Here is a 24,130-nt window from a genome sequence, read left to right as displayed (position 1 = left end):
ACCAACAGTGGACAGATGGGGGGGCCCTAGTATGATAAAGTAAAGAAGGAGGACAGGCAGTTTGGAAGTTGGATACTTAACCAACCTGTGGGGTTTCACAGGCACAGGATTTCAAGGGGCCATTCAATTTAAAGACTGCCATGGCCCAAATTTATTTTAAAACACTTTACCTCACTTATTGCTACATAAGAATCTATGAGAAAAATATATACGATCGAATCCACAATAATCCTGCTAGTAACTAGATTTCCATTTCAATTCTCTTGTAAGTATGTGTAGGTATATGCATATAATTTGATGAGTGTGTGCCTTTATTAGCCAAATTAAATGACTGAACTACATGTTCTGTGGTGAATTTTGTTACAGTGGCAAATGTTGATCTGGCAAGCTTATCATAAGATTATGAACCGTTCAAACATAGTCCGGTTATGAAATGGCAATGCTTTTAAAAAATTAACAAGCTTTCTGGAGAGCTTAACCATGGAACCCAATACATGGGAATCGATTACGATAACACTAATAGAATGAGAGTATTATGCAAACTTCACATCACACATGGAAATGTGATTCTTCATTCTTACAAGGACAATCTGGTTTAGAGGTATCAAATCTGAAAGGGAAACGCTGCTTAAAATGTTTTACTTATCTCATCACATTTTGAAATGTGATGGCCACATGCTGGATCATTTTTGTAGCCCCTACAGTCACTTGTGTCTTCAACATGTACTTCTATAAAGGGGCTATTTTTGTAGTCCAAGTGTTTTTGCATTGTTTACCTCTACCACTATGTGTCCTGCATATCAATTACCTTTAATGTGAAATATGGTCCAGTATCCCATAAAAACATTTTGGGATAGCCATTGCAAAGATGGAGTGTAATGGGATATTTGTTAAAAATACCCCCTTTACAAACTCAATAAATTATGTTGGTGGGACATGAGTTTAAAATGTAAAAACAGGATTTGTTTTATAAAACACAATTCAAGTGCATTCAAGCCGTTTTTTAATGTAGACTTTTTTAACGCTAAAATATATGACGAGTATATTATTTATCTGAGATAAAAATATTTCTAGTGTGCAACATTAACAAGTTATAATATATTAAAATAAAAAGCTGTTTGACAAAATATTATGCATTGTTTGTGAATGGAACCACACATCTTCCAGCTACATACACTTCTTTGATATTACGGTCATCACCTGCAAACACAAAGAAACAGGACTTTTGGTCAGTGTATTTCACTAATAAAAATAGTATAATAAAAACAAATGTGGACTTTCATTATAATGTATTAAGACAAGTTTCTGGCTCAATATTAATGTACATATCCGATGCTCTGATGGAAAAGAAAAGAACAAACTGGTTGTATGACATGTTACACGATTTATTCTGCAAATGTTTTTATGTATGATCGCATTCAAGTGAATCTATGGGTACATCTTGGAGGATGGAAATGTGTGTGAGAGATGCTACAGCAAGCTCTCTTTATTTCTAACGATGGGGGGGGGTAGAGTAACTGCTTAAGAAGTCATGGATTCAACCTGTCCAAAGAAAGCACCTGCATGCAGCCCCTACCCACAGAGAACTGCATTTAGGGGTGAACTGCATGATTGCTCTCATGTCTGTGGCAGCCTGGATGCAATCACTGGTAAACTGATTTGGTGATTGTGGGGTTAACGCTGCACAATATTCTGATATTCTGGAGTGATCGTTCAGCAGAGGAGGGTTGGGCAGGTCCCCACATTTGTGTTGGGACAGAAGATACTCTGAACCCTATCCCTACTGGGGCCAAGGCTGCATAATCATACCTCATGGCATGATCATGCAGCTTTTTTCAAGAAAAAACTGCCTTGGACAGGGAGAAAGCATCTACCCTCCTTGCAGAGGAGCATTTTCAGTGGCTAAAGGCTACTAATCGGACTGGGGCGGGGCAAAAGTGACGCTACATACAATGTACGTAGCTGGCTGTGAAGGCCTACTTTGCCAGCTACATACAATGTGGGTTAAATGCATGTGGTGTCTCCATTGCAAATGCATGATTCTGCAGAATCCCCATACGCATGTGCCCCTCTCTCTCCTCCGCATCAAAAAAAAATAAAAAGACGGGGTTTGAAAGCCACTCACTGGCGCCCCCTTCAAATGGCGCCTATGGCACGAGCCATAGGTGCCATACCCTAGATACGCCTCTGCACTCATCATAGACTTGCTGACAGTCAGCTTCAGCGCTGGCTCTTCAAACATTACAGGTCAAATGAGATCCATCCACACACATGTGCAGAAAGTGCTCACATTCATTTTAATGGGAGCGTTTTCCTACTACTGACTGGGTGCTCAGCAAGACTCATCAGAGCATGGAGCAGGTAGGGAGCTGCAGCTTCTCCTTAAGCTAAATCTCTTGTTTAAGTTTTAATGAATGCATATTAACATACTCATAAAGTGCTTTTTATTGTATTATTCGTTGTCGAGGCTGTCAGGGACAATAAACTGTAAATTGTTTACAAAAGTGCCTAGCTTTTTTAACTTCTGTGTTGTGTTATATGTAATATTATGTTGTGACCCACATTATATTTTTTCCAGTTGTCCGTCTTGACCACGAGCCAGATTGGCACTTTGTTGGTTGCACATGTGCAGTATCTATTTCACAGTGAAACATTGTTTGCAGTGGCCAGGCATTAGATGAGGCAAGGCATAATGTGATGCCAAAGCTTAAGACATCAGAAAGGAATGCAGGGGAATCTGCAATAGACTGTTTTTTTTTTGTTTTATTTTACATGAATTGTTTGTCTTGACTTAAAAAAAGTTGGAAAACAGGAGTCCTTTCTTTGTATCAGTGCTCCAGAGTCCCAAACTTAATTTGGCCTTGACAGCACAGCTAGACAAATCAAAGGCAGAACTGAGAGCCTGTTTGTAGCTGTGCAGGTCCAAGTTCAAGTCCTATGCCAGGCATGACGTTGATGAGATGTCTGCCGGCCTGTAACCCTTGCAGCTTTTGGAGGCTAAAAAAAGGGATTTTTTTTCCTGTCTAAATACATTTAGGAAAACTACAACCTAACTTAATTACATAGTTATTTAGCAGAGATGTAAAAAAACACATAAATGGATAAAGCTCAGCCTTTCCAATACTTTTTATATATGGTTACTGGATTTGGAGTCAACTAGGAATGAACCCACAATCTGACTACATGACTGTATAGTTACCGTTGTTTTAAGGCAGATTGAAATACAGATTGATAGACAGAAATCTAAACAGGTTTGGAACTCACATAAAACCTGTAAATCACTGACTTGACTAATACATAAGTCACGTTCTTGAATATGGACAGTTGTCTTTATTATTTCTTTAGGCTTTTTCACGATCAATAGTGAAAGGCGTTTGAGAGGTACTGGAATTTTGAGTGTGTATATGTCATGAGTATGAGCTGTAGTTTAATTGGGGTTATGCTCCAGAGAAACATCACACCTACATTCTTGTTCTGAAAACGTTTTAATGAAATGTTTCATGTTAAATGGGAGCCAACAATTCTAAATCTTAACTAGCCAACTCCTGTAATACGTCTCTCATAGTGTAAGGGTTTTGGAAATTGGTCTACATTTCATGAATGTGCTAACAATGTTCATAACTTATTGGTTCATAACGTGTTTTATAACGATTATGCAATAGCACTGAGTATATTTGGTATGGGTAATGTGGCTAAATGAATAAATAGGGAAATGGAAAGTAAAATACCATGAGCAATTATCTTAACCCCTTAAGGACAATGGGCGGTCCCTAAACCCATTGAAAAGCTTTTTGAGCCCGTACATGTACGGGCTTTGTCATTAAGGGGTTAATATCCTACTGGCTTGGATTAATCCTCGGAAGCTACCATATTCCAGATAACCAGTATATTGCATCAAAAACATAAGGAAGATTATTTAACAATATGAGCTCAAAAGAAAATAGACTCTTTAATGGAAGCCAATACCTTTTCATTAGGCCGACAGAAAAATATGTAAAGTGACATAAGAGTTCTCTTATTTAGATGGAAAGCTTTTGTAACATTACACCTTTTTGTCGGCCCCATAAAACAACTTCAACTAAAGATTGCATCATATACGTACTGGTTTTCCTGCTGTTTACTTTTTAAAAGGCACACTATAAATATTGAAAACTCTCTGTAAATACCTGAGTATTAAACAACATAGCCTCACAATAAAACAGATGCACTTTAGCCCACAAAATACACCTACCTAGATATAGGAACCTCTGGACTGCATCCTGAAATAAAAAAATAAAAAAATTAACAATGTAAATTTTAAAATCGTAAATCTAAACAAAGCTAATTGCAATTGAAACAAAATTAATTTCATATATACAATAAAGTAAAAAAGTTCCTTACGTCCATATATTTTGTCTATTGGTAATTCATATTTCCCAAGTATTCTATTTTGTGGGCATCATCTTGTTTTTGTGGAAACATAGACTCACAGAGTTGTGGACAGGGCCGGCCGAAGACTTAACGCCGCCTGGGGCGAAGTTTAAAACGCCGCAACCCCCCCCCGCCGACGCCGGGGGGGGGGCGGCATTTTAAACTTCGCCGACGCCATAATCTACGATCCCCCCCGGTACTTACCTTTAAACAGTCCTGCGGCGAGTCTCCCTGCTCTGCCACGGTGCCGGCTTGTAATGCTGAGCGCCGGAAATTGACGTCACTTCCGGCGCTCTGCATTACAAGCCGGCACCGGGACCGAACAGGGAGACTCGCCGCAGAGGAGAGAGAGAGAGAGGGACTCCTCCGCTTCAAAAAAAAAAACAAATAAAAAAAGCGTTTGGGGCGGCAAAGTGCCGCCCCTTCTAAAGTGCCGCCTGGGGCAATTGCCCCAGTCTGCCCCATTATAGGGCCGGCCCTGGTTGTGGAAATTATCAAGGTCTGTACTTTTGCTCCCATATGGCTACCTTGTGATGTATTAAAGAAGAGTGCAGGGATGCAATTTCATATCCTGGTGTCTGGCTGCACAGGTAAGATATGTGAAAGGTTCTGCCCGGCACCAACTTTAACTATAATAACTATAACTATAATAAGAAATCAAATAGACTAATGTATCATGATGCACGTGTGATTTCAAGTAATTACTGTACCTCTATTGCGATATCGGAGAAGAGTTCAAAGGCACTGTCTTCAGCAGCCATGTTGATGAGCAGTGCATCAAATTCTTTGTTCACTTCGAAATTTCCAGTGATGTGATCAATGTTCAGAGCTGTGTAAAAAGAGTAAGTAATCAGCACTTGCTTATTTTTCCATCTATTCAATTGTGTGAGCAGTAGTGGCTAAGTGAAATGCATTATGGGACCAGAGAAGTTCACAGTTACAAATGCAGTTGTGTTTTGTTGTTACTAAGCCTAAATAACTACACAGCCCTCAGGAGTACATTACAGCAAGTTGAAAAGGATATTCTATTTTTAATATTATTATTATTTATTGTTTGATATAGTGCCATCAAATTCCGTAGTGCTGTACAATTTTAATATTTGTCTTTTAATATGTTTTATGCAGGGCTGGCACTTTAAGACCAGTGGCCACTAAATAATGTATGTGCGGCCGTTGGCTGGGAATGTGTAGTCACATGTTATGTTTTAATACTCTTGCTGCATGTGTTCATGTTTATTCAATTGGCAGCCGCATACTGCAGGACCTGATCTGCCACTGGAGCTGCAGTAAGAATAAGTATTAGCCGGTTATTTGCCCGGTGTGCCATGTGGCCATTACCTGCCTGATTACTGTATGGCTATATGAATGCAGTCATTTTATATCTGTCCTACTTAGTAAATCCAATGCAAAAAGCTGAGGATCAGGATCAACAACCATGTCAGGCAAATTCATTTTGTCAAGCAAAACACAACTTCCATTTTGGTTGGCAAAATGCAAATGGCTGCTCACCTATCTTGTGTAGGCTTGCTTTTTACTCCTATTGTATGTGTAAATACATGTGTTTCATATAATTCATACAATGTTGGCTATTTAGAATATGAATGCATAATGAAAAACACTACACTTTAGGAAAAGCTATAAAAACCTTGACATCCCCCAAGCGTGGCAAGTCGGAAGGCTTCCTGGTTGCTTAGAACTTGGTAGTCAGTGCCATTTTCCATTTTTTTAATTGGACCTGGTTTTATTCCATTCTGTACAGTTTCTCTTTTATAGTCAATGTACATTTTCTTATTTTCTCTATTTTCTTTTTGTTTTTCCATAAAGATAATCTTCGATGTTTCTATTGCTTTTCGGATAGCGTCAAGCATAGAAACTGAGTAGCCTCCCGCTGCATCTGGAGAAAAAAAATTACAAAACAACAAAACAACATAATTAGTACATTACTTACATTAAGAACGTCTCAGTTTTTGTTCTTTACTTGAAAAAATATTCTACAGATAATTACTTAGTACAAGCAGATACTTTTTGATTACGTAAAACTGGTGAGTGAAAACTTTCTAGACTAAATCCTCCCTTTTAATATTTTCCATAGTTTGGGCTGGTAACATTCACTAGAATTTTCCACTTTCCAAATAGAAGGAATAAAACACATGTTCTGTCCAAATCAAGTATTAAGAGGATCAGACAGAAAAAAAATATTAAGGGAAACAAATAACATTCCTAGTCTAAATAATAATAATGATTTTTAGTAATCAAGGAAACCTGTTTAGTATTTAATCTAGAACCCAAAAGCACTTGTTAAAGAGCAAGCTGTAATGGCATGTGCATTATTATATAAGTAGTGCACATTTGTAAATGTCTTGTAAATTGTTTGTTTGTAATTTTCATAGCAGATAATTTGCTTTAGAAATAACGTAAAGTGACTTTGTCACTAAAAATAAACTTACTATTAATTAATCTCGTTGCGACCTATAATGCACCAGGTAAATCCCTACAGGACCAAGGACATACGTCACCTGATGTACAGCAGATCCACTGCACATGTGATCACTGTAAGCACTGCCTCTGTTATCTGTCTCCCTATTCTCACTGTGATCATGAGTTGGAGAGAGACAGAAAACAGTAAAAAACAACTGTGATTCCGCGGGTCCCAAGACCCAGGTTTTAAAATATACAAAATTATTTGATCTCCTGCTGATTTTGTACGTTTGGAGGCTGACGTTTGGCAACTCGAACCTTCAGCTCCCTCCACAAATGTTCTATGGGATTAAGCTCTGGAGACTGGCTAGGCCACTCCAGGACCTTAATGTGCTTCTTCTTGAGCCACTCCTTTGTTGACTTGGCCGTGTGTTTTGGGTCATTGTCATGCCGGAATACCCATCCATGACCCATTTTCAATGCCCTGGCTGAGGGAAGGAGGTGCTCACCCAAGATTTGACCGTACATTGTCCCTTTGATGTAGTGAAGTTGTCCTTTCCCCTTAGCAGAAAAACACCCCCAAAGTATAATGTTTCCACCTCCATGTTTGACGGTGGGGATGGTGTTCTTGGGGTCATAGGCAGCATTCCTCCTCCTCCAAACATGGTGAGTTGAGTTGATGGTCTCGATTTTGGTCTCATCTGACCACAACACTTTTACCCAGTTCTCCTCTGAATCATTCAGATGTTCATTGGCAAACTTCAGACGGGCCTGTACATGTGCTTTCTTGAGCAGGGGGACCTGTTATACTAATTCTGGATCATTTATATTCCTGCAAAACTGTGATTTTAATTTTTTTAAATCCCATTTTTTCAAAAATGTTTTCATAAAAAATAATGTCTTACAAATATAAATCTAGTTTATTATATATTATAGTTTGTGTATTCATTTGAGAAATTGCTCTGGTCCTATAAGCGTAAAAATGCCCTGGTCCTTATGGGGTTAAATGTATGGCTATGATATATTTCAAGGATAAAAAAAATTTGAAGGGCAAGTCCTACTGTTTATATTAATAAGAAAATATAACAAAGGTTTCTGTTTCAAAAATGTTTCCACTAAAATTAAATTCTCTGTAGTCTTTATACCTATGTATTTTAGCACTGTAACTGTATTCCAATTTAGTAAGTTCATATCTTGCTGTCTTTTGGTAAATAATAGAATGTTTTAGACTAAGTCTGCAGTGAAGAGCTTTATGTTTTCTCACAAAGTAATCAGGTGTCAGGGTTTCACACCCATATATTGCATGAGTATCGGCAATTGTGATTTCTGTGTCCGCATACTTAGCTTAACAAGGACAATCAAAATACTCCTCACAAACTATTTCAAAGAAAATATTTAGACAGCCAAGCTTCTTGTAAAACTCAAAACAACAATAGCTTAGGGCTTTATGTAAAATTCACAGCATAAGAGGCTAATTAAGTTGAGATACACTGGAATCAACATACATTTTCAATTCTGCACAGTAATAAAACAGAGAATAATTTCCTAACTCCTAGTGTAATATTGCTGGGGTTATCCTCTCTGTTGTCCTTGTAAACACTTGTCAGGCCCCCAGACCAGAACTCCTCCATCCAGGCCCTCGGGATCCCCCGCGCGCATTAGGCCTACAACGAGATGCCGCGCTAGGATGCATCCCTGGGCTCACCCAGTTCTCACATATCAAGTGCAGTACTCGGGAAACCACGGCGGGGACATGCCAAACCTCCAGAATCATCATAGGGGGGCGTGTCTTACCCCACTGCCATTAGGGAAGAGGCTTCTCCCATTCATCCTCATAGCGTGAACTGGCACACCAGAGTCCAGCTCACCAATCCAGGAACACTATAAAAGCACGCCACTCACACTCACCAGTGCTTGATCGGTGTACAAGCTGTGGTGTACTTGCCTTGTGTAGCCTCCATTTGTTTTCCCTCATGCCTCCCTGCTGTTTATTGATTCCCCTGGGACTTTGACCTTTGGCCCATTTACTGGATTTCCCTTACTGACTGTTGCCTGCCCTGAACTCTGATTGCTACCCCACTTCTGTACGAACACTGCTGGCCCAGACCTTCCTCTTGTTTACCATGCCGCTTGTACTCAGCCTGCCTCGGCCCCCTGGACCGTCTGGACCATTCTAATTGCCTTACCTTTGCCTGTATTTTTGACTTTGCTACCTGAACGCTCCTGCTGCCTCAACGCTCCCGACCAGGACTCTGACAACACTGTTAATGGTTTATTTTGTTGGGTACATTTTATTTATTTTTTTGTCTCCTGTTTACTCACCTGTCCCAAGCCCCAACTTCACCTGATGTTTCAATACATTTTGTACATCCAAATGACCACTGTATAACCTAAATAAGTAAAAAAACAATAAGGCTTTTATTCTTTATGTTCAAGTACCTATGGAGTATAATTTATAAACCTTAGTCAGTGAGTGGTTGGAAACTAAAAATAGAAAAATAGAAAATAGTTATCTGAAGGGTCATACTATCCAAAATTCTCTCTTCATACCCAATGCAAGCCTCTACACATGAAAAGTATATTTTAATATATGAAAGTAGTAGTACTAAGGTGACCACATCGGCCATATTTTCCAGGACAAATAACATTTTTACATATTGCTGACCAGCCCAGATAAAATGCTGCCCTGTAGTATGTGGGATGTATAAACTTATGGAAGGGAACCAATTAGTGAACTATACATCCCCCATACTGCAGGACAGCATTTTATCGGGGTTGGTGAGCAATATGTAAAAATTGTGTCCTGGAGAACGTGGCAAGCTTCATTCATTTTTCATATAAACGTAAGCATCATAATCTACAAAATGAATTGGGATTGTGTTTTCTTTTATTAGCAATATATAAAAGAATGTAGTAAAATATTTTTAACTAGACTTGTGCATTCGTATTTGAGCAAAAATGAAAACGAACACGAAGGGTGCATTTTTGTTGTTCAGCCCGAATACCGAACATACGAACATGGTGCCGGTAAAACGTAGATGAAGACGAACACGCAACACGAAGTATCTACTAATCTCCCTGGTTCCCTCCCCATCTAGCCTACCTTATTTATGCAGCATCGCAGGGGTTGATGACTCTATTGGTCGCCTGCAGGGGCCTCCTCTGACATCAACCAATTGGTTAATGCCAGAGGAGGCAGCAGCTGGCGACCAATAGGCTCACTCGCACGGCACGTTAACGCACCAACTTGGCCAACAAAGACCACTGGTCTCCCTGCTCCAACAGTAAAAAGTCCATATGAACGACCAATAAAGTTGCTTGTACGGACCTTTAACTGTTGGAGCAGGGAGACCAGTGGTCTCTGCCAGCCAAGTTGTTGCATCAGGATTTTAAAAGTCTGTACGAGCGACTCTATTGATTTTTCCCCCATGAAGACGAACACGAACAGTTGGCCAGTGCCCAAGTCTATTTTTAACACATAAATAGCAAAATGTCACATTTATTCTCAAAAAATAACTTACGAAATGTTTGAATTAGGGCAATGTGATATAGCAGCCCCTTTGCTTCTAAAAATATTAAGTTCTTCATCTGTCAGGTAGCAACCATGAGCCATCACTGTCTACAAATAAAAGTAAAAAAAAGCCTGCCATTTACTTAGTGATTCTTCATGGCAGCATTAGCATATCATCAAGGTCATGTAAAACTCACCATATGTAATACGTATACTTTGGAAGTTTACTATTGCATATGCATACGGCACAGTCACACAATGAAGTCATCTGTTGAGAAGAACTACTAGTTTTTGGGTCTGGTAATTTTAGAAAAATGCCTATTTCTTTATTAACCCAAGCATCTTAACATCAAAGCTGATACTTCAAAGCTTTTGAAGGTTCTTCAGATGGAATCCATAGTGGACCCTGGCCTATTTACTACCTCCATCATTTCCCTTTTATCTCAAAAGAATCCATATTTCTAAATTTATAAAAGGTATCAAAGCAGAAATGCATTTGCCAAAATATCCCACCTTGTTTGTTAGAAGTTTATTTTTATCGTACACTTCAGTATAGCTATCATAGGTTGGGAATATCCGCAGCACTTCATCGATTTCCGCAGTAGACTCACTGATATGGCTCTTGAAAGAAAATGAAAATGTTTTTATGATAAATCAAGAATCACTAGCATTGTTAAATCATGGCAGGAAACAAAATGCCATTAAGACTTCACTGATCTACAAGAAAAGATTTTCTCAGACTAACCTGAATGTGCAGCTGGTGCTTGTCAGCAAGGAGGCCAAGTTCATTCAGTAACCGTTCGCTACAGGATATTGCAAATCGAGGGGTGATAACAGGCTTTACTCTGTCATACTAAACAAAACGTAAACATCATCCATGAATGTGTTTTCCTATCTCATAAAACAAAGTCATTTAACCCTTTACTATTATTTTAAGGTGATCTTCATAGTTCCATGTTCAATTTCATAATATCAAACTGTTTATGGGTGCTTGCCCTTATAGTTAGCATTATAACAGTTGTAGTTGTAGGGATCCCAGTAGACCTGTTAAGGTTACCACATTAGCCATTTTTTCCCCAAAAAAATAACTGATATTTCATACTACTGATGATCAGTATATCATAACTGAATAACTGATTCCTATCTGTCAGTTTGTGTATCCCACCTACTTCAGGGCACCATTAAGGGTGAAGACAGAAGACAAGCAGAATACCTTTAAGCACACATTACAAAATTAAACATGTCAATATATACCTCTGGGAACAAATATAAAAGAAACAAATGAAAACCAAAGTGAAGCATCAGCAGCATCATTTGTAATGTACAAAGATGCCAACAAAACCTGCAAAAAGCCTAGTCAAATGATTGCTAAGGAGAGTAAAACAAATCCCAAAAGTATGTAAATGAAAAAAAGTATAGACAGACAATGTTGCTCCTTTGTTATCCGAAATCAGACTTTTGGTAAGTGAGAAAATAGAGAAAGCAAATATTTGAATTTTTTTTTTCTTCTAAAGTTTGCTGATGATGCAAAATTAGGTAGGGTAATACAGTCTGACCTTTATGTTGCTTCTCTGCGGGAGAGTTTGCATAGAATGGGGGACTGGGAAGGCAAGTGGCAGATAAGGTTCAATACAGACAAATATTAAGTGATGCATTATGGGAAAAATAACAATGCAATGAAATTCGGGGCACCTGTCATTAAAAGGACAAAAAATGGCAGACCAAGTTCTAATTTAGCGTGGCTATTATTTCTGCAAGTGAATATCCTTCATGGTTAAAGATCAATAAACAAATCCTTATTGGCTCCTGTACCATCCGATTTTAAATGCTAAATATGCATTAGCCTAAGGGATTAAATAATCTTGGAAAGGCACAGCATGCAAAATAAAACATCAACATGCTGTAGTTGTATACTCACTTTCTTCTTTTCCATGATGTCAACAAACCTAAAAATTAAATATAGCATAATAAATGTGTAATTGATTTTTGAAATATTTACAGGGGGAAAAACAACCTTAGAATTCTTTTATGCCACTTTTGGTGAATTTGGTGAATTTGGTGAAGTTACAAATATTTAAAAATCTGTTACATGAAAAATCAATCCGGAATCGGGTTGCATGCTAGGATATTACGGATTTACGTAGTGTACCTTTTTGCAAGAGTTCTGTTTGCCCCTTTGCCCAATTCCTGCTATATGTAATTCCAAAACAACTTTATTTTAATGAAAAATCAGAGACTATGAACTAAAAAGAAGTCTATCATGCAATATGTTATAATCCATCTGTTTGATGATGCAACTAAATAATCTGCGGAAATTGTAATTAAGTGATTCAACTAAAGAACAGTCTGTATAGCAGACTAAAAATAATGCCATTTTTATTACCGTTCTGTCTCCTCAATAGACTCTTCACAACTTTCTAAATACTTTGGGTAAGTTTTATTGCTATCCATGCAAACCTTTCCGATAAACGCTCTTTGACCATAATGATCTGCAACAGAAAAAAAAGAAACATCATCCAACAACATTTTTCACTTAAATAATGCTTTTCGAAAGATTTTTTTTAAAAAAAAAATGGATGAAAAGAGGTGAAATAAACTAATGGCATTGGCATGCAATAACCTTTTCATATTAGGTATGGAGGAATTTACAAACAAAAGTAACTAGCGGGTAAATAAAGATTTTTCAGGCTGTCACATGAACTAGCGATGACTGCTAGTAAACTATGGGGAATTAGTAAACCTGAAAAGAAAAACAGATACTATTGTCGACCATGACAAATACAGTCGCTTCAGATCATGGTGTTTTGCAGGAAATATATAAATAAGCACACTATTTCTAATGCGAAACATGAGCTCCTGGTGTACTATTATTTCCTTTTTTAACAGATATATGAACAGACCTAATGAGTGTAAAATAAGATTTTGTTAAAGGGTTTGCAATTAAATGTATGGTTCAATTATAACGCTAGCGACATGTGAAATCCTGTCACTATCCGGGAAGATATGTTTAAAGAGCATAACGGGGAACTCTCATCGATTGCACTTAAGTATTAGAGTCTGATTAGAGTCACTGATGTTTGGGTGTAAAATCTTGGAGAGCATGCCATAAAATGCTTTTTTTTTTAATAAAATCTTCCTTTATCTGCAGACCTGGAGGTTGCCATCATTGTCAATCATGTGATATTTTGGGTAACTTTAACCGTTCAAACAGCTCACTAAGTTGATTCTTTATGGAAATGCTAATGAAGTCCTACTTGTTCTTTTTTTCCAAAGACTTTCGTTAGTCAGAGTGTCTTTCTTGATGATTCGGACTGAGTCATTCTATTGCTTACCACAAGCCACTATGATAAAGTAACACAGCTAGAACACAAACAAATGACTAACAAGCAGCTGTCTAAAAACATCATATTATGTAAGAAAGGGAAAAAAAAAACCATAAAAATACTTTTGAAAATGTAGTTTTAAGTTTTTAACAGAAGCAAATGTTTCTTATTAGGTAATATTAAAACCCCTATCAGAGACCTACAGCCGTAGTAAGTGGTAGAATCAGCATGATAGGGTCCTCTTGACCAAGAAGCCTTAGACCCTTGTAATTCATCGAGCTTAGCTCCAACCAGCACTACAGGAGCCTTCTTTATAAACTCTGGGTGGAAGTAGGAAATATAGCTACTGTATTCATTGTACAGCCAGCGTGCTCATTTTAGCGCACCTGTGTTTCTGTATATTATATCTCCTGCTATATAGGGATAATATACCATTCTTACTTGCAATGTCAGCCAGTACAATAGAAGCATCTGTGTGAATTGTTGCAAAATAGCAAGCTGTTGTTGTTCCATTTTTCAATGTTCTCCGCTAAAAGAAAACCAAGCAAATATTGTCAAAAGGTGACCATTTATGCAATCATTGCACAATGATTGCACAAAGATGCAATGATACATAACTAAATAATATATTTAATAAAGAATAAAAAACCTTATGTAGTAATAATTACTAAGTGGCACATATGACAACTCATCTGCAAACATGGGGTCTATTGTGAATGACCTGGGAGAGAAAGATCCTTGGCAAATTAGATTATATTTACACATCTGGATAATTAGCATTCATTATACTCACAAATTCCACATATTGTTCCATACACCGCCAGTTCAGTTCACTTTTCTACCAAAGTGTTCAACAGACATAACAAGAGTACTGCAACTACTCCTTTCAATAATATCATTATAACTATCCGGTTCTGTGAAGTAATGTATTTAATGCATTAACAATAAAATAAGAACGTTTACCACAACAGCTCTGTATACATTCTCTGCAACCTCCAAATCTGCATAGGTTTCTTCGGTGGGGAAAGTAGTATGTTCCAGCCACTCTAATAAAGGTTTATCCATTGCCGATCCTATAAATGAATACTGGGGTGCGTGTATGTGCGTGTCAACCATTCCAGGCATGAAGAATTCACTGAAAAAAGCAGTCACATACTAAATCTAAAACAGTAAATATCAAGGAGGAAGAGAATGATTAGCATGTAATGCTGTAGCCTACCCTGTAGGATTTTATAGGGGTCCCTGTGACTTACCCGAGCCTTAGAGAAAACAGGAGAAGGGGTTTAGGTCTTCTTTTCCAGGAAAAACACAATGCGACTGGGTGCATTGATGGCCTGCTGGGTGCTGAGGATACTAGGCATGCAAGGTTGCCCATACACAACTTTTATGTAAATGTCAGTGAATGAGCTGAGAGTGTACTGTATGTTAGCACGTTAAGGATGCGGTCACCTCCTGGCTTCAGCCTTGTTGCTGATTTGGATTAATACCTGTCTGATTCTGAAGTCTGAACTTTTGGCTTGTTTTCTCATTTCCACCTGTCTCTTGGACTACACGCTGGTGACTTTCCCACTATTGATCATCGGATCTTCCTGCTTTGCCCTATGAACTAGTACCGGACTTAATCTTTAGTGAACCTGAGGCTTGTCCATAACATACTCATGCTTTCTTTCTACTTTTACAAAGTGACTTGCTCAGTTTACCATCCTATAATCGGGTTCCATCTGTAGGAAGCTCATTAAACTTCAGTTAATTTAACTACGCCATACCCAAAGAGTAAATATTTAGTAGCTCATCAAATAGTAATCAGTAGCTCATTAATTGAACCATTAAGCTCCTCCAACTAACACAAGTCCCCTAAAAATGCTGGCTCATAAACAAGCGCTTACAGTGCCACTTGGCCAGAATTAGTTAGTTATGTATACATGTTCTGGCTTTATATAACCTTTCATTAATTAAAGTATACACATTATATATATATATATATATATATATATATATATATATATATATATATATATATTTAAATATATTTAAAACCCTAACACCTACAGGCTTACCTTTTGCTCAGTTCTTTAACATCACTTTCATCAAAGCCCCACTTCTGGGCCAGTCTTGTTTGTTCTTGAGCATCTTCTAAAAACATGATCTAAAAACAAGTTCTGCATTAGTGCACTAGATATAACTAGAGTGATATTATACAACGCACGCAAGCACCTAGCATCTGTGAGAAACATTACACTTCAGATGAGTCTTAGGCTATGACTAAGATCCAACTGATTAAAATTAATACATTTCAGTTTCAAAGTAACCTTTAAACACATCATTTTTTTCTTATATACAGTATTTATATATATATATATATATATATATATATATATACTACCCCAATTCACTGCTGCTTCTGTGTATGCCACAGATCTCCCTGTGATGTGCTCTTTAATTATGTCTTCATATTTTCATACTATTACATCATATAAAAAGCCTAAATATGAGCCAGAAAAAAAAAGTATCAAGATTACTTGAGAATGCACAAAGCATCTTTTTAGCTTAGATTTTTGCCACTATTTTTATTACAAGATGCAATGATCTATACGCAGGATCCATTCTAACGTCCTAACGATTTATACATTAAAGGCTGTAGTTAATTGAAAGTAATTCACTTATGTTTATCTATTGCTTAATGCTGACTTCATCGCTGTTGGTATTTTTCAAAAGAAATGTTATATTTTAATATCTTATGAATAGATAAAATCTATTAATGCTAAAAATATAATATTTTTTTATTATTTGCAAGTTCTTTTTTTTATTACAGCGTGGGCATAGGCAATGGTTGCCCCTTTCTGAGCACTAGAGCTCCAAAGTCACAGCTATGATAGCAAAAAAGCTAGGGCATCAAAAAGGCTGGATTTTTTTATAACTAAGCTACATCTTGATTACTGTCGCAAAAAGAAAATAGCAAGTTTAGCAGTTTGGCACACATGTCACTGACCTGCGCATCCCGACAGATTTTCGGCTCATGACTCCATTATGAATCACCCCCTGCCATGGTTCATGAGACACATCATATGCTTTATGTGTTTGCACATAAAAAAGTACTTTGGACAGAAATAAATACAGGAACTACAAAAATGCATAATTCCTATGGTATATTTCAAAAATTGCAACATCGTATCTGGCTACATAGGCAATCCTCAAACTTTCCCTTTCCTCATGATTTCATTGTCATGGACAGTGTGGGTTTAGGCAGCATCAGCAAGTTTTTATTCATTTAAATAATCACTTTATTCATTCATGTATATGTATGAATGAATAAAGTGATTATTCATGATAAATGAATCTTTACACTTTATTAATTCATGTATATATATATATATATACATAAAAGTGTAATGGTTTAAAATTCAGAGAATATTTTATTGACCAGTACCCTTATTTTTTGTTTGCAGACAAAACTTTATCTGATTTCACTTTCTGAATTGGTAATGGGTTTCTTTTCCATTCCGCCAAAAACAATGCGTGTGTTATCCCTTCGCCAGTAACATGTTGTAATCATATAAATAAATATTTAATAAATAGTACAGAATTAGAATTTGACCGCAGAATAAAAGAACCATTCGGCCCATCTATTCTACCCATTTTAAATATTATTAAAATGGATACCCCAACTGAATCTTATTTGTGTTTACTAACGTTAATAGACAACTTTCCACCTATTGGCTTTCTGCCTTTATACACAAATTTGTGCAGATGTGCATGTAAACAGAAAATGGCAGATATACCGGTATATCTCATTTTAATGTATGTATAAGGTATACTTTTATGTATGTAACAAGCATTAACTTCCATATTCACAGTAATAGGTCTCTGTCCTAATATTACAGGGGCATCACAGACCAACTGCAATATTTGGGGGGGGGGGAGGTTGTGTATCAGGTAGCTTAGCTAAACCCATGAGTACTATCAGCTTGTACTTTGTGTGTCAAACCTGGGGTCGTTGACTGTTCTCATTATGACACAATGGTGTTTTAACAACAGCGGTTGGAAAAATATTTGTCCCCCTTCAACATTTACATATGTTTGATGTTGTATTGCTTGTTATTGGCTGTAAGTTATTGCTTGTAAACCATGCCTTCCGTGTGTCTTTGAAGCATTAAGTGTGAAATGATCAGTGTTACCAGTTGTGATCTATGTCACATGCATAAGCTAGTCATACTGTATTAGACACCATTTCACTTAAGAGACTCACGGCATGGTTTTTAATTGTTTCTTTGGCAATTAATTATTTTTTTTAATTAACATATTCCCAAAAGTATAGTTGTTTCATATTTTGAGTAAACACTAATTTCTGTTTTTGTTTAAGTTTAATGCTCCTGCTTAAAGGGATATAAAGTATCCTGTAAGAGCTGATATTTTAGTGTATATATAGTGTTAGTGTATGTTGTTGGATAGTGTATCCATGCATTTAAGAGTGTTGCTTTAGCATGTGTGCATATGGTGTTGTGTGTATTACTGTATGGCATTAGCATACGTGGTGTTAGAGTGTATGTATTGGTGTATGGGTCAGCATGCCTGTGCATGAGTGTATGGTGTTAGCATGTGTGTCTATTATTATAAGATGTTATAAAGCGTGTAAATGTATGGTGTTAGCATGAGTGTATGTGTGTATTTGGTGTTAGCATGTGAATGAGGGTGATGGCGTATTATGTTATCGTGAGTTAGGGCATCAGCCTATGTTGTTGGGCTGCAGGGGTGAAAGTCTGTTTTATTAAATAAAAATGTATTTTGTTTTAAAACAGTAGTACTTGGGTACAGATGGGTAACGGTGGGAGGGGGCCCCGCTATTCTATTCTTTGCCCAGGGCCCACCAAAGCCTTGAATGAGCCCTGTAGACACCAAGTTAAAATGGAAACCTGATATAGGCATAACATATTTTTTTTATCAAACTTCGTTTAATTATGTATACAGATAATCTGCTGGTAAACGACCACATTGGTCATTTAAGAAATTCACGCATTTTCCTTTGGTACAGCATTTGGGATTCCATTATGCATCATCTGTTACATGCATTGTGGCTGCACGGAACAGTGCATGAATCAGTAAGATAAATAGGTAGATCCCAATATATTTTTTATTCATTTTCTATCAGTGTTGATAGAACATCATGTTAATCAGTATGCACTCTCTCTATTGACCTCACTGTCATGCTTAAAAGACAGACCCACTCTAAAAAAAGAAAATGTGTACATAACATTACAACATTTATCATTCATTAACATTCACAATGTTCTGCCTTTGATCAAACAAGATCATGAGGTCATACTATACTTGGTTGTTTGCAAAGTGAAAGTGGGCCCTAAAGGGCTAAAATATTTTCCCACTACCTAGATAAAATCAATGAGATTAATTTAGTTATGCAGTTTATACTCAGTATAACTTTATTTCCTTTGATTTTTATGGCAATAATTATTGAGTATAATGCACTAGGTTTAGTGCCCAACATGTTAAGCAATTAGTCCATCTGGATTCTTTTCATATCACTCACATTTGGAGTGTGGGACCACTTTACACACATTTTACCCCTGTTTCAGGAGTTCTGAAAAGGGGATTCATATTATACCTCAGTAAAATCATTTCCTTGACTACTGCAACACTCTTCTTGTTGGCATTCCAGTCTGTCCTAAATGCTGCTGCTAGCCTTATCTTCCTTGCATGCCGCTCCTCTTCTGCTTCCCCACTCTGTGAAACTGGCCCTTCATAATACTGTTCCTCCATACATTTCTGACCTCATAAGCAAGTACTCTCCTACTCAATCCTTACGTTCTTCCCATGGGCTAAGGCTCTCCTCCTCACTTATCACCTCTTCCTTTTCCCGTCTACAAGATTTCACTCAGGCTGCCCCATATCTCTGGAATCTACTTCCACCGAACCTTCAGCATTCACCCTCCGTCCCGACATTCAAGAAACATCTTAAAACTCACTTCTTCAGAGAAGCCGCATCATCTTAGCTGCTAGAACGTCCTTGTCATTGATACAACCACCACACTACCTCTCACCCTTTCTCTGTGCCTTAGGTTTGTCACCCCATTCCCTCAAGATTGTAAGCTTGCGAGCAGGGCTCCCTCCACCTAATGTATCGGTTTGTCTTAGTCTGTCCGTTCTCGTCTTGTCATACCCCTTGAATATATGTATTGTATTAAGTGCTGCGTAAACTGTTGGCGCTATATAAATAAAAGATAATAATAATAATAATAATAATAAACTTACCTGTAAACCTCAAGGCACTCGCTGCCTGCATCACACTCAGGCGTTCACACTCAGTGTTTGACTGCCTCACAGCCCTCTCCATCCCTGTCCTAGCACAATGACTGAGCCTGAGAATCAGACCAGGTGTGAGGACTACAAGGGAGCAGGAAAACAGACACTTCACCGTCCACTGGACTACAATTTGTGAGCCTCCTGCTGAGCCTAAAATGGTAAGTAATCTGGGAAGGGGTCCTAACTGTAGATATGTGTGTGTGTGTGTGTGTGTGTGAGGCATGGAGTAAGTTAGTATATATGAGTGTATACATGTATAAGTGAGTGTGAGTATTTGTAAATGTGTACATGTGGGAGATGGTAGAAATAGCAAGTGAAGCTTGAGTTATGGGTATATATTTTATTTTAAAAGTACTTACTTTTTTCCCACAAAATTGTGTGACAGTTTCTACAGTAAGCAAACAGATAGAAGCTGTAGAGGGGCCTTGCATTCCTTCTAAACACCGCTATCAGAATTTAAAAAAAAAATAAAAAATAACAGCATTGCAGCATGCAGTGCCCGGTATTAAATGGCTATTCTAGCTATTTTTGTGCTGTAACAATCTTTGTCATAGGAAATCACAAAACTGAAACATAAACCTACTAAAATATTTCCCTACCACATTCACAGATTCCCCTCCCTAACCCAGTGTTGGGATCTAAAAAGCAGTGAGTCACCTAAAAAATATATTTAGCTACTTTCTTAACAATATTTGTGATCCTACCTTGCATTGTGTGAATGAAATTGTTGATAAATAAAAACTTTAGAATTCTGACCTTCTGTCAAGGTCGTTACTAAAGCAAATGCTAAAAACTGCTATAATTTTACATTCAGACTTTCTGGCTTTCTTCTCTATTTAGCATCTAACATCAAAATATAATGACTCAATGTCACGATTGTTTGTCTCCAAAGGAACATTACGATTTATTGTATTAAACCAAAAAAATATGTGATTACTAATTCACCATGTATTATGTAATACGTGCAAGTTTCTATCTAGATCAACATGGTCTGAATAAAACGACTACTTTGAAACACCAGCAATAGCCTTCCTATGGACATACATTAACATGTATGATGGTCGCCCAGTCATCACCAGTCTGGCCCTAATTATGAGAACGTGTTATTACAAAGTGGGGTACATATTATAAGTTATTCTCGTTCAAAACGGTACAAGCAGTGCAATCACCGCAGCAACCAATGTAATATCGCTGCTAAAAGTTCAACGCTCGCATTGTTCAGTAGTTGCTGTTTTGTGGGTCAGTAATTGGGGATACACTAATTTATGGTAGGATAGCTTACAGCTGAGTAGCAAACAGCAAGGGGAAGACATGGCGTTCATGGGAATTATCTACAAAACCTTATTCTTTGAAAAGCAGTGCTATCACCATAACAACCAATAAAAATGTTTCAAAGAGAAGCCTTTCACTAGATGCCATGGTGACAACACCGCTTTAAAATCTTTGCACCAGAATCACATGTTATGCATAATATCAATTTTACTGTTTATATAATACATTTGGTAAAGATGATACCCTTATTGGTATGCACTTTTGATTGCAAACTTTTAAGACTATTTAGGGCTATAACATATAACTTTGTAATAGTGAGCAAGCGTGCATCATCTAATTTTACAATTTGTTAAGCCTCAATTATAAATTATGGTATATCCGTAAGTCTTTTGAGCGGCGTCCCAGATAAATTAGTATTATAGGAAAATGAGTCACTTATTACAAGATAAGTCTGACATATAATTACAGCCTATCCTTGATTCTTGAGTGTTAAACTAATACACTAATACCAGTGTCTGTATAAAGTGAATGACGAGATCAAAGCTAATGACCACAAAAAAAAAACTACAACAAAAAAAATACAACATACACATGAATTGTATATACTTATTATAATGATAAATGAACCTACCGCCATATCAAGTAAAGCAGAAATGATACATAGAATGCATTTAGTATGACACAGTATCATACTGTAGTATCAATCTACATACAAAGCAAATCATATCTCCTAGTAGACTTCATTACCCCTTACACCTGCAAGGTAGAACTTACTCTGCCCATCTTGCCAATGCCTATGATGTGTTCTTTAAGGACCTCCATGGGACAGCTTGGGGTTGAATGTACAAAAGTGCCTTTAAAAACATGTTGCAGTGTATCCATGGCTGAGCAGCAGGTGCCTTAGTGGAGGATGGAGAGAATTACTCTGCAGCACACACAGTGACTCTAATGCCTCCTAATAACCTCAGCAGCACTCCAAGCAGAGGAGGCTGAGCTCCCTTGGAGCCAATGACACATCCCCAGCTCCATCTACTGTAAGGATCTTTATTCTTCTGCCTTGTGAGCACCTGACTCAGCATAAATGGCTAAGGGGTTAATGTGTAAATCACAATACTGATATATCACCTAGCGAAGAATCATGGCTTAACCTCTCGTGTGCCAGGAGATCTGAGCCAGCTAAACTTGAAATATTAGACTACGTGACAAAATGTTAGCAGCACTAAAATATGTCATAAACTATGATGAGTATGATGTATACTGTATGCTATCTGGCCTTAAAGACACATAACAACATTGTTTTTATGCTTTACCAGTACGTCGCAACAGCTACCTATTATCTACTTAATAATTATATTTCATGCATTTAAGTTGCAATACTTGGGTTATATACATGCACCTTTATCAAGATAAATGAGGACAGAAACTAAAGAAAATTTTATGTGACATTAAAATCTTTTTCTGCTAGTGCCCCCTTCACTATCATTTCTCGACAGGTAATCCATTTCATTTTGACAAATGTGAGTAAAAATTAGGTTTTTGACAATTCTTTTTGTCCTCTTACAATTTGGCAGATTTTTTTTTTCCAAAACCAGATGCTTTTATACTGAACCTTAATGATCACTAGCTTAGCACATAGGAATAAAATATTATGCCATATCTCTATACGTATGAAAGGCATGTCACCGTGGGAATTGTCGGTCACACTGGGGAGGGATTAATGAGAAGATCTAACCATAGTGCGTTTACAATAAAGAAAAAGAAGCGGATTATAAACACTATACTGTCTGGCAGCAGAAAAGGAATGCAATTTACCAGCATTACTACCAGAACATTAGTAAGGTGTTACGAGATATCAATTAATGTCATGTGACCCCGTGCAAGAGCAACAAGGTGCACAGGTATCGTGTGTAAAAATATACATGATATCTGGTAACTATACAATAAATGAAATGGTTATCAATGCAATCTGTTCTCTAGTTTCTATAACAGCAAACTGGAATACAGTCATATATTGTCTGTTTCCACTCAATTCTATGTATTTAATGGACATTCCTGCCATCACATGCACTTTAATGCATATAATAACTGCGAGGCCCTTCTACATTTTTGCGTTGCCCATTTTGCAAATACACGGGGGGGGGGGGATTCTGTAGAATTCTCCTTACGCACTTGCCGCCCCCTCCAGCTAAATGTCATGCAGGAGTATTTAGCCAAACACATCTACCTACACGTGATATACCGTACTTACGTCCAATCAGCTTCAGCACTAGCTCAGCGAACACTGCCGGAAGGGGTCTGTTCAGACCCCTGTGTGCATGTGTGGAAAGCATTCCTATTGCTTTCAGTAGGAGAACTTTCCTGCCACCGACTGTCTGCTTCAAAGTTTATATGGCCAGGTTACAAATTGGATCTATAATCAGCACATGGAGCAGTGACACACGGCATAGCTGCCCTCGTTTATGTAGCAATGGGGCTGCCACCACCTAGAATTGCGACCCAAGAATATGCGATTAGTAGCACGGTTCTCACTGAAATACTGCTCAGATTGCACAAAGCCTGTTTGCTTTACTGATCTGACACAATCTTGTGTTTTTGTGTGAATTAGGATCAGGAGCCATGTGTGATGGAACCCTCCATCACTGGGGCCACTGGAGAGACATGAGAGCTAGCCTCCTCCCTATGGGCCTATGGCTTTGTAGAGACTTGTGTGGTTTGTCGTCCTAGCGGGAGAAGTCATCTCTTGGCGGATAGGGACAACCTGAGGTCCCTGGTCAGTCCGTCACACCATGTTATTTATATACTTGGATGTAGCACCCCAATTGCATAGCACTAAATATTTTGATGCTATGTATAGCAGTAAATAATAGTATATTTGTACAAA

At 37.6% G+C, this 24,130-nt stretch overlaps 1 protein-coding gene across 1 annotated transcript; it reads right to left on the bottom strand.

The window, feature by feature from the left end:
• Positions 1 to 982: 982 nt before the first annotated feature.
• GDA (guanine deaminase) lies at positions 983 to 22,157 on the bottom strand. Its single transcript, XM_053466676.1, has 14 exons — positions 22,024 to 22,157; positions 15,720 to 15,808; positions 14,626 to 14,797; positions 14,104 to 14,191; positions 12,723 to 12,828; positions 12,258 to 12,285; positions 11,085 to 11,192; positions 10,853 to 10,960; positions 10,350 to 10,447; positions 9,151 to 9,218; positions 6,056 to 6,304; positions 5,121 to 5,239; positions 4,232 to 4,259; positions 983 to 1,200 (listed from the first exon to the last, which is right to left on the bottom strand). Exons 1-14 carry the CDS (start codon positions 22,129 to 22,131, stop codon positions 1,130 to 1,132), a joined length of 1,440 nt encoding a protein of 479 aa, XP_053322651.1. The 5' UTR covers positions 22,132 to 22,157; the 3' UTR covers positions 983 to 1,129.
• Between the last annotated feature and the right edge of the window lie 1,973 nt (positions 22,158 to 24,130).

The sequence above is a fragment of the Spea bombifrons genome, chromosome 1 (assembly GCF_027358695.1).
Source record: "Spea bombifrons isolate aSpeBom1 chromosome 1, aSpeBom1.2.pri, whole genome shotgun sequence".
In the NCBI taxonomy this organism is placed as follows: Eukaryota; Metazoa; Chordata; class Amphibia; order Anura; family Pelobatidae; genus Spea; species Spea bombifrons.
This window is presented reverse-complemented; position numbering and strand designations above follow the sequence as displayed.